Here is an 11,537-nt window from a genome sequence, read left to right as displayed (position 1 = left end):
ACTGCACCTCCCGGCATGCCCCGCGGGACCCCGCCTCCCTTGCCAACACTACACTTCCCAGCGCGCTCCGCGCGGCGGCGCCCCCGGCGTCCCGCGGCGGGGCGGGCGCGCAGCGTGCCGGGAGCGGTAGTCCCCCCGCGGCGCGCGCGCGCCGCCAGGCGGGCCGGGGCGTGTCCTCGGGGGTATATAGCCAGCCGGAGGGGCAGGGGGCTGCACTCTGCCGCCGCCGCCCCTCTCTCCAGCAGCTTCTATGCAATCCTCGGCCATCGCCGCTCCCCCCTGCGTTGAGCCCGCGCCGGCCTCCCAGACTAGGTAGGGCCGCGCAGGCTGGCCCCGGTTACGGTGTGTGCGTGTCGGGGACGGGGGGCTCAGGAGAGAGGGGGGGGGGTGCCTTCGGGCCGCAGGGTACCGGAGGGGATGGGGGTAAGGGGGCCGGTGGGCCGGATTTCCTTAGGGGGAGGGTTCGGGGTGCTGGTCGGGCAGGCGAAGTTGCACCCCCTCCTCCCCCCCTTTCCGCCTCGCCGGTGGTGGTACCTGCCTCCCCCGTCCCCCCCTCGCTGTTTGTGGTACCTGCCTCCGCCGTCCCCCCCCCGCCGGCGGTGGTACGTGCCGCCGCCCCGCTCCCTCCGGCGCCAGCTGGGCCCGCGCGGCTCGCGCGGAGCCACCACGTGACCGCTGCGCGGCCGCCGCCATCTTTGTTGGGGGCAGCCGAAGCCGCGGGGCGGGCTGGGGAAGGGGCGGGCATCACGTGACCGGCGGCCCGTGAGGAGCCGCCGCCGGGGTTTGGCGCCAAGGGCGGGGGGCGGGGCCGGCGGAAGGCGGGAAAGGCCCCATTGTCTGCGCGGGACCGGCCATGCAGGGGCTGGCCGAGCCCCTCACGGCCTCCCTTCGAACCATGAACACCACACCGAGGAGCCTGAGCCCGCTCGGGGTGGAGGAGCGCCTCTAAGCCAGACTTCTGGCACTGTTTCGTACCCCCGAGAGCTCAGCTCGTGCTGTGAAATGCGTGGCCCGTTCTAAACATTAATTATAAAAACATTCGATTTTCTGTTTCCAGGATGGAAGCGGAACTGGCAGCTCCTTCCACATCCACAGACAAGACAGACAGGTGAGATCGGAGCTGGAAGTGTCAGTTATCAAATAACACAAAATCCCGGAGTTACTGGGTGAAACACAAAGGTCACCCTTCAGATCGCTTCTTAGACTTGGAATTTAACTCCCATGTGTGCTGTAGGTGCTGAAAAACAGTGGTTTGCACAAATCTAATGCAGCAAGGCCCTTTCAGGGACTGATCCATACAAAAATACCAGCTGTTCTTGAAGTTTTTGGGCTTTTAGTTAGTGCTGGAGAGGCACAGGTATGCAACTGGCATGTGATAGATGATATTCTTCTGTAGGTGTGTAGGTGGCTCCTCTTCTGGTCTGAGATGTTAGGTTGAACCTTCTGGAAATGAAACTGTGAGAGATGCACTGAATTGAAACTGACACTTGTATCTGTCATTCTTCTCAGATGCACCATGCTGTGCTATAAAAAGTTTTAACTTGAGTTTATTCTTCTTTTTCCTGATGTAGCTCTGGAGTCTAAAACACTGGTGCTCCATGGTGTGTTGGCGTGCAACTCCTAAAGTATATTTTTTAGCAGCCTTTGTCGTAGGAGATTCTGTTACTTGTTGCAGTGGTTGGATGAAATTGCTTGTCTTCCCTTGGTTATTGGAACTATCAGTTGTTTCAGATTTACACAAACAAAACCAAATAAATCCCACCTACCCTGGTAGTTCCAACCACTGTAGCGTATGCAACTCGTTCCATAAAGCAGACTAAATTTTGAAAGCTGAAATTACGGTGAAAACTATCAGGATCCTTTATTTGATTTATTTTCTCTTCCTCCAGTATGGATGTGGATGGAGAATCAAAGAAACTGTTGGGTTTAGGACAGAAGCACTTGGTTATGGGAAACATTCCAGCCGCTGTGAATGCGTTCCAGGAAGCTGCAAGCTTGCTGTGAGTAGTAAAATGTTCTGTGTGTTTTTGCTGGGCTTGGGCTTCAGCTTGACTGTTTCGGTCTGGATTGTGCAAGAAGGATTGGGATTTTTACCTAACGTGTTTATAATGCAACTGAGGAGGAGACAACCTATTTAAAGTCACCCAGCAGTTGGGCAATGCTGTAGCTGCTGTGCAGTTTAGGTGGCTTTTGTAATAGGCGTTACCTGCAGAGTTCCCTAAGGAGGGAAAGAGATTTAACAGTTTATTATGCAGGTGTCTTCTCTAGTAACTTGTTCGCTAGTCTTGATCAGTGTCTGTGAATTGTACATTTTGGGTTACAGAATAATTTCCTCGACTGGGTGTTTGAGAGCCATATCTAACTGAGAGAAGCATTCAATATTTATTTAAAGCAATGGCAAATGGGTCAAGAAAATGATCCTTTTGTCTAGGAATATTTAATGTTCAAGTTCACATGTCCAAATCTAAAGCAGGCACAGGCAAATAATTCTTTATTATTTTTGTAGGGGTAAAAAGTACGGTGAGACAGCGGATGAGTGTGCAGAAGCTTTTTTTTATTATGGAAAATCTCTCCTGGAGTTGGCAAGGTACAGCGACAGTTTGTCATTTCGTGAAGAGTGTGAGTGGTGTAACAGGATTTCACTCCTTTAGGGGCAGGATTGCCCTGGGTGGGATGGGCTGTGTCATTGCAGCTTGTGCAGTTCAGGTGATGGTATTAAAAGATCCAAGGCATAACCAACTCCTATTCCCTTTAGAATGGAAAATGGTGTGCTGGGAAATGCCTTAGAAGGGGTGCAGGTGGAAGAGGAAGGAGAAAAAGCAGAAGATGACTCTGCATTGCCAGCTGCTGATGGTATGTAAAGCTGCCTGCCCCCTGCCATGGAGGCACCAGGCTGTGTTTCCTTGTTGGAATGATCCAAGTTTAGTCCATTGGTATCTTGGGTAGCCTGAATTACTCTATTGAAACTCTTGGCAGTCTGAATGGACTCTGTTTCTGTTTGATATATTTTTTTTTTTTTTAGTCTTGCTTAAAGATAAGCAAAACCTGTAAAACATCTGCAAGGAGCTGGTCACTGAAAGCATGTGTAAAAGGGTCACCAGGTGTCTGTGTCCTGAAACACTGCATTCAAAATTGCTTTCTTAAGCTTCACCGCTGACTCCAACTGCTTTGTAACCTTGTAGCAGTACAGTGTGTGTAGTCCCACAGGTCAGAGTCTCTGTACAAAGTGCCAAGAACAGTGGCTATTTTACACTGCCTGCAGCTGGAGAGGGTACAGGAATTCCTGTCCTTCCAGACTGGTACCTCTTGCTTAGCTGTGACTAAAATCGCTGCACAACCGCACACTGCTTGAGCGGCCGCTTGCAATGCTGCAGTCTGGGGAAGGGGAAGGGCCTTGCTTAGATCAAGTGGCTATGTTGGTTGTCTCCTAATTCTTTGTACTTGGAAAATGAAGCTTTTAGAAATGTCATCCAACTTGGTAACAAACCAACACTCTGGAGGGTCTTGAGGGTGGTGTTGTCAGTGCCCGTAAATGTCTTTATCACTAAACTCGAAGAAATGTTTATGCTTCCTCAATCATGTAGAAGAAGCAAGGGAGGAGTTGAGAGAACAGGTTTATAACGCCATGGGGGAAAAGGAAGAGGCCAAAAAGTCCACAGAAGAGTCTACAGTACTATCTGAGAAGGAAATCAAAGAAGAGGATGTTGAAATGAAAGAGATTACAGAAGAAAAACCCAAAGAAGCAGCTGATGATAAGGATGCAAAGCCCAAAGAGGCTGAAGAGAAGACTGAGATTGCTGTGGGACAAGAAACTTCAGAAGAGCAGAAGAAGCAGGTGCCTGTGAAAGAGGAGGGAGCTGTGGAAGAGGTGGAGGTAGAAAAAGAGCAGAAGACTGTAGAGGACAAGGTAGAGAAGGCAGCTGAGGAGAAGGAGAGAACAACAGAAGTGTCAGACAAGGAGACAAACGCAGCTGTGGAAGAGGCTGAAGCGGCTGTGGAAGAGAAGGGAGAGACAGAAAAACAGGCAGCAGAAGCAACAGAAAAAGACCCAGCTGTGGAGAAAGGAGAGGCTGTAGAACAGCAGGCAGAGACAGCTGTGGAGGAGAAGGCAGAAGCACAGGCAGCAGCTGCTGTTGAACAGAAAGAAGCTGCAGAAGGGGATGCAGAGGTGACTGAACAGAAGAAGGCAGAAGAAAAACAAGAGCCAATAGAGACAGTTACAGAAGAGAAACCAGGTGAATCTAAAGAGACAGAGTCCTCAAAAGAACCTGTGCCCACAGAGGGCAAAGAGCCGCCTAATGACATGAAAGAAAATGCTGAAGTTGCTGCTAAGGTAGAGAAAGAGGAAAAGAAAGATGATCTGATGGAAGAGAGTGAAGGTGCTAAGGTAGAAAAAGAAGAGAAAGATGACCTGATGGAAGAGGGAGAAGGTAACACTGAGAGGAGAAAAGTACTTGTGGGTGGATGACTTGATGAATTTGGCTAACAATGGGTAAAAAGTGTTCCATTCAGAATTTTCTGTTTGCCTTAGAATAAGGAAAAGGCACAGTAAAGGGGCTCTTGAAGGACTTTACATAAAAGTAAAGTTTCAAGGAATAGTGAATAGTCTCAGTTTCTCTAGACTAACGCTTAACTAACTGCAAAGCAAGTCTTACTTGAAAGCAAACTGACAGCCCTGTGAAATGTGTAAGTAATGGCTAGGCTGGTGGAGAATACTGAATGGATGTTCACTTGCATGCTTCTGGGTGTATTGCACTAACCTTCACTTAACTTGAAGCACAAATTGCCTCTGGTTATAGCTGTGTTTTATTTTAAAATGGTGATGAAAAAACAAGAACAGCTGAACACATAAAGTGTTTACTTCTGGTGGAGGAAAGGAATTCTTCATTTGAGTCTTTCTGATGGTCATTGCTAGTGAGAATTTTGTTGGAAAATCTAAACTTGATTTGCTGAAGGCTTATTGCTGCTCTAGTACAGTCTTCTGGCTGTCCAGCTTCTGCCCTTCTGCTTCCCTGCTTTATTATAGCTGTTTCCAGGGCTCTGCTGAAGCAAGACTTGCACCCTTTGCTGCAGCAGTGGCTGTAGTGGGCCCGTGCCTTCTATTGCACAAGTTAATTGATAAATGGTAATTGCAGCTTTGCTTGTCAGTAACTCATCTTCACAGGCAGTGCCTTACTGGACCCTGGAAGAAAGCTATTTCTTCTGCTAAGCATAGTGAACACTCAGTGGTGGAGCAGTGGCCTAAAAGGTGTCTGTGTGGAGAGAAGATGACTGAAAATAAACTGAGTAGTTACCTGCTTCTCACCCTCAGTGCTGAAAAGCTGCTTATGCACACACACTTCTGCTTTTTGCCCCAAGTCTGGGAGTGTGAAGACCCTCTGGAACATCCTGGTCTGGTGCTGTGTCGTTCCAAACTCCTCCCACTACTTAAATCTTAGCATCCTGACATCACTTCTGTTTTACCTTTATACAAGATGTCTTCATGTGTACAGGTTTGACCCTCTCAGTGGTGGGTGTGTTGGGAGGTAGACTAGTGAGTTCACAGGCTCTCAGTGCCCCTGCTAATCAAGCTCCTGTTCTGGAATTAGCCAGAGGTTGTGATACAGGAACTGTGGGACTTCAGCCTGTGACCAACCACTGCTCTGGAGTTATTAGCCATATTCCTTCACTGCACATTTTCCCAAATGTCTTCTGCTGGTAGAACAGATGATGTGGTGCTCTTGCAGAGTGTCAAAAGTCAAATTAGTTCTACACAAGAAGAGGTTCATTAACACTGACACTTAAATGCCTGACATGAGGATCATGAACTCAAAAACAGACTAATTTGTGTGCAGCTTGGCAGCTATCTTGCTGAAAACACTTATTTTCTGTAGCATGAAATTCAGCAGCTGGCCAGTGCCTGTAAGGCTGCTCAGGGTCTCGTGGCTTCAGTGAGAGCTGACAACAGATTTGTGAGAATTAAATTCTATGTAAGTTTTTGTTGTGGATAGTAAGAAGTTGAACTTAAGGACTGCTTTAGTCTACAGTGCTGAACAGTTCCAGCAAGATGGCTGCTGATGCTGAGACTTTAATGTATCTGTTCTTCTTTCATCACACCTCTAACCTGTCACTGGAAGGATAAGGGTTGGATATAACATATTCTGCCTGACTCCATGTTGAGCAAGCACAGTAACCAGAAGTGTCCTCATGCAACTACTTGCCTTCTAGAAACAGAAGAATCTGAAGAGGAGGATAAAGAAAATGATAAAGCTGAAGATGATAAGGAGAATGAATTGACAGTGGAAGACAAGGTGAGGTTGCTGAGGTCCAACACCAGTACTCATGGAAGGATGCAGTATTAGGCTTAAATGATAGCCTTCTAAAAGCTCAAGTGTGTTTCATTTAGTTCTGTGTAGGAGAATACTTCTGAAAGCCAATATTGCTTAGGAATGTCCAGTGTTAGGCCTAGTCTGCATTGTAGCATCTGCCTGGCTGTGTCAGTAAACTCGGGTTTGTTCAGCTGCTCTGACACAAATGCTTGTGGTGTGCTGAGCTAACATGGCCTGGTGGTGCAGGGGAAGGCAGAGAGCTGTTCCAGCCTGTCACTAGAGTTACTTGGAACAGTTAATTCTCTGCTTGTCTGGTTGTTTTACTGTGCATGTTGAAGTCTCCTGGTCCAGTAAGCTGATTGGGATGGGAATTGTTTGAGAAGTGTGGTGCTCATCAAACCTGAGATGTACATCAATGTAGCAGTCAAAATGCCTGGTAAAATCTGCTGCCCTGTAGAGCGGCACTAATCATGAGATAATTGTCTCTTCCTTTCTCAGACTACTCTAAAAAAACTCAAAGGCTCATTAAAAAAAGCTGGACTGCCAACTTAATTTGATTCATCTAAAGAGAACCTTAACCAAGGCCTTGCTCTTGAGATAATACTGGTGCTTGGTGCCCTGTTATTTCTGGAAAAAAAAATTAACATATCACAAAACAATGTGAGCTCATGTTCCATTGAAACACCTTTACTCCAGGCCAAGTTATGGTTGATGCAATAACTTCTGCATATTCTTTTTTTTTTTTTTTCCCTACTGGTGCAATGTTTACCTCTTGCAGAAACAGATTCCTCGATAACACTGGTTGGGAATTTAGTGGTGGTGTTTGATGTGATCTAGTCACTTAATCTGTCATGCATTTCTGGTCTTTACAGGAAAGTGAGGAGGATGAAATTGGCAATCTTGAGCTAGCCTGGGACATGCTGGAGTTAGCGAAAGTCATTTACAAGAGGTAAAGACTGAAGTTCTAATCTGGGTATATACCACAGAAACTCAATGTAAATTGGATGGTGGCCTAGCCAGTTAGAGAATGTGGCATGCTCTGATTAGGATTTGAAAACGTTTTTGTTCTTGCTGTAGACAAGAAACAAAAGAAGCTCAGCTCCATGCAGCTCAAGCTCATCTGAAGTTAGGAGAAGTTAGCATTGAATCTGGTAAGTAATGTTAATTCTTGTGTCCAAAGTGCTTGGTTCTACTTTCTGTTGTTGGGTTTTGTACTTTAAAATAAGCAGATGTGAGTTAAGGCTGTCAAGATGAGAACAAATTAGACTGATGGTGATAGTTGCAGCCACGTGAGAAGCTTTGGAAGTAATAGTTGGTGCCTTAAATAGGATAGTCTGTGCTATTGCAGAACAGTGGAAAAAAAAAAGGTTTCAGTAAGAAGTGTGTTGCCAGATCACAAACAGCCTTGTGTTCTGCTTTCTGAAATGACCAAACCTTTCTGAAATTGTCATGAAAAATAGTTGAGTCTCTTAGACCAATTCCTGGTCTGGTAAGACCCTTGTGTTACATAGCAGAGAAAAGTGGAAGCAAGCCTTGTGCCTTGTAATGTCTCAGTTGCCTTTCATTTAAAAAGGTATTTTAATGTCATTAAATCCAAATGTATGCTTTCTCTGGAGCAGGCATTGGAAATAATCCAACAGGTTTCTGGAGCAGGGCTACACAGCAAGAGTTGTGTCTTATGTCACTAGAGCACATTTGGGGAGAGCTTGGCAGGAAGGTGGCACTGTCCTTAGCTCCAGATCCGTGTTGCAGTTGTGACCAGTTACATTCAGTTCCTGGTAGAAGGTGAAGCAGGAGGATTTGGTGCCTGCTGTGACTTGGCTGCTCAGTTTTCTGTGCTGAAGTTGGAGCACTTGTGAGAGAACCAGAGAGGAGCTGGCCTAGACAGCCTCTCAGGGGAGCAGAGTTGTCACCTGATCTGAAAGCAGCCCAGCACTGCTGTGTTCAGTGGTGGTTCTGTTTGCAGACTGTATCATGTGTACCAAAACACAGAGTGACCAAACCAGGGTTTAGATGGTGCTGCTGTGGATAATTACTGAGGTTTGTAAAGACCTTGGGGCTTTCTCCTGTAGAAAACTACACCCAGGCAATAGAGGAGTTCCAGGCCTGCCTGGCCCTGCAGCAGAAGTACCTGGAGGCTCACGACCGGCTCCTGGCTGAGAGCCACTACCAGCTCGCCCTGGCCTACCACTACAACAGCGACTTCGACGAGGCCGTGCTGCAGTTTGGGAAGTCCATGGAGGTCATAGACAAGAGACTGGGTACGTGGAATTCTGAAGCTGCCTCGTGAGTTTTCACAAGGCAAAGTAGTGAGGTGTACTCATTTCCTGCTGTGTTGTGTTTTATCTGAAAGCAGTGACAGCCTGCAGCAAGAGCGGGATTGTTAAAACTGTTTGTTAGCAGATAATTGCCTCTGCATGTCGGTAACTGGACAGTTACTTTGTCTCAAGGTGTTTTGCCCTGATAACTGTTTCATCCCAGCAATACTGACTGAGCGAATAAAGAAGGCAGACACTGGGTCCCCTGAGGACGAGAAGGAGATAGAGGAGCTGAAGGGACTGCTTCCTGAAATTAAAGAGAAGATAGAAGATTCAAAGGAGTCACAGAAGAGTGCAAAAGTAGCTGAGCTAGGACTGAAAGCAACTCTGGTGAGTGTGTCCTATGGTTTCCTTTTGACCCAACTCTTCTTCCAGTGGAACTTAGTGTAAATCAGTAATGGGATGAGCTCAGATTTGATCAGGTGCTGGTGGTTGCTCACAGGTGTTACCAGGCTGTGGTTGTGAGAAGGAAACTGAGGCAGCTGACGTCTGAAGAGGATATTTACTAAGAGCCCTGATACTAATTGTTCCAAATTAAACAGGAATTTGGTAGACTTCTGTGGCATTTAATGTATCAGTGCTAGAAATTATGGGCAAATGTGGAGTGCACCTTGCATCTTTCCTGTGCAGAAGAGCAGAATCCAGTGTTGGGATGTGAAGGACTTGGGCTTTCTGTATCTCACTAAGTTCACATGTATCATTTGCCACAGTCTGGTTTTTTCTGCTTTTCTTAAGGTTGGAACTACATCTGGCTTTGCACGAAGTGAAGACAGTGGTTCTGTGTCCACAGTAAGTTAATCTAAAATGAATGTTATTAGTTCTTGTCTGCTCCAAAGATTACTGTTTGTGTTTGCTCATGTGTCCATGTCTGTCTTGTAACAGATTCCAGTAAGGAAAGGAGCTGATGGTGCATCTCAGTGTGTAACAGACATCTCTCATCTAGTCAGGAAAAAGGTGAGTCCAGAAATGACTTGTTAGACAAGCAGTTTGCTGAAGTACCACTGGCTTGCTCTGTGTAATTGGATTTGTCTTAAAAGTATTTTTATTTTGCTTAGTTGTATAATGGAAAAACACTCCAAAAGAAAAACCAGCAGTGTATGAAACTCCTTTCCACTGGGAGCCAATTAGTCTGGGAACCATTTGGCCTCCAGGAGACCATTCTTGGTGGTTCAGCACCCTGCCTGACCCACGCTGATGTAAATCTGACCTGCTTGTGTGGCTCCTGCAGGTGTTCCCTGAACAGGAACTTCCTCTGCTGAGGACCCTCAAGAGCAGCAGGGTCACCTGCAGATCTCAGAGAAAAAGCAGGCAACCAGGCTGAGCTGGGTTCCTTTCTATCCAAAAGGAAATTGGGACTTGGACAATAGTAAAGCCATGCTGGTGGTAATGGTAAACTGCCTCTTAAAGAGATCAGCTGTTGAGAACTTGGTTCCTTTAAGTGTTATGAAATGTTGGCTGATAAAAACTAAGATCTTGTAGGGGATACTCTCAGTTTTATGTTGCCTCTGTTGCATCGGCTGGTCAGTTCAGGTGTGCCTGGAGTGATTGGGAGCTGCTTTAGGTGATTTCAAGTGTTGTAGATGCCCTCAGTCTACCCTGGAACTGTTACAGGCTCAGTGATTGCACCTTTCCTTGCCAGACTGTAACTAAGGATAACTCAGCTCTAGAGATCCTGTCACCCACAGTGTCACTGTGGTTGAGACCTCAGTGTCAGAGCCTCAAACTGGGGAGTCTGTCCTGAGCCTGGCAAGCAGAGGTTGAGTAGATGATGTGCAGTGATATCTAATGCTAAACTTCACAAAAGTATTTAAACTTTGATTTGTACTTAGTGAGGATTATAAACAATTTTTTTCTTCAGAGGAAACCAGAGGAGGACACTCATCAGGGAGACAACGAAGCCAAGAAATCTAAACCAGAACCAGCTGTCAATGGTGGTGGTGGGAACCCTGTCCCCAGTGGAAATGAGGTTGTGGAAAAAATGGAAGAGGAGGTGGGCAGCTGAGCCAGGAGTCTGGGCCGTCTTTTTTATTTTATTTCTCCTGCTCTCTGTTCAGGGATGGTTCTGTGCCTGGTAGATGTTCTGGTTTTATTGCCTGCTCTCCTTTAGAAGGTTTCCCAGATGAGATGAAGATTCCTAGTGGGCAGGATGCATGTTATGCTGTGTTGCTGACCTGTGTAGGCTGGACATACCCAGCTGTGGAGCCTTGGCACCTGTGGGGTGGGACAGAGACAGGTTCTGGGTGGTTTTTTGCTGGGCTCAACTCCAGCACAGGGTCTTCCCCTAATTTTTAATGTTCTTGGGTTTGGTTACTTACCCTGGGCTGTACTTGTTACTGTCAATGCTTTAGGGTAGTGTTGGGCTCTGGAGGCTTGCAAAGCTCACATTGTTAAGTCTTCAAATTACAGAACTCTTGGGCTGCTGCATGAGTTGGTGCTGTAAGAGACTGTATCTTGTCTTTTAAAAACAAACCCTTATCTTCTCTTTTAGACAGAGAAAAGGCCACAAGCAGAATCAGGGGCTGCAGTTGAAAGCACAGTATGATAATGATTCTTTAACCTTGGACACTCCTCTCCTTACAAGGAAAATGGTTTTGTATATAGTGTATTTTTTCACTTTTTGGCAACTTTTGTATGACTTCAATAAAGATTGTATGCAAATGGTCTCTGTCTTGACCTTCATCCTGTGACAGGTTCCAGCCTCTGCTCCTGACTGTCCCCCTTGGCTGCAGGTCTCAGCCCTGGCCTACTGCTGAGCTCCTGCTTCCTGTAGCTTCAGCATTTCCACCCACACCTGCCTCCTTAGGCAGGAGCAGAGGGTTGGATGGGTCAGGCAGGGCTGGCTGCTGCAGGGAAGGAGAGCATTGCCTGAACTTCACTGTGTTGTCCAGGGATTTGAACTTCTTCCCTTCTG

General features: G+C 46.8%; 1 protein-coding gene across 1 annotated transcript; it reads left to right on the top strand.

The window, feature by feature from the left end:
* Positions 1-145: 145 nt before the first annotated feature.
* LOC117000222 (nuclear autoantigenic sperm protein) lies at positions 146-11,287 on the top strand. The gene is made up of 15 exons (XM_033067686.1): positions 146-312; positions 1,058-1,108; positions 1,890-2,000; positions 2,507-2,587; positions 2,756-2,853; positions 3,585-4,430; positions 6,208-6,290; positions 7,181-7,257; positions 7,386-7,459; positions 8,381-8,569; positions 8,790-8,956; positions 9,362-9,415; positions 9,509-9,580; positions 10,485-10,616; positions 11,115-11,287. The coding sequence occupies exons 1-15, from the start codon at positions 251-253 to the stop codon at positions 11,166-11,168; spliced, it is 2,151 nt and encodes a 716-aa protein (XP_032923577.1). The 5' UTR covers positions 146-250; the 3' UTR covers positions 11,169-11,287.
* Positions 11,288-11,537: the final 250 nt, after the last annotated feature.

Source organism: Catharus ustulatus, chromosome 9, assembly GCF_009819885.2.
Source record: "Catharus ustulatus isolate bCatUst1 chromosome 9, bCatUst1.pri.v2, whole genome shotgun sequence".
Lineage (NCBI taxonomy): Eukaryota > Metazoa > Chordata > Aves > Passeriformes > Turdidae > Catharus > Catharus ustulatus.
Note: the sequence above shows the minus strand (reverse complement) of the source record. Positions and strands in the feature narration are given on the sequence as shown.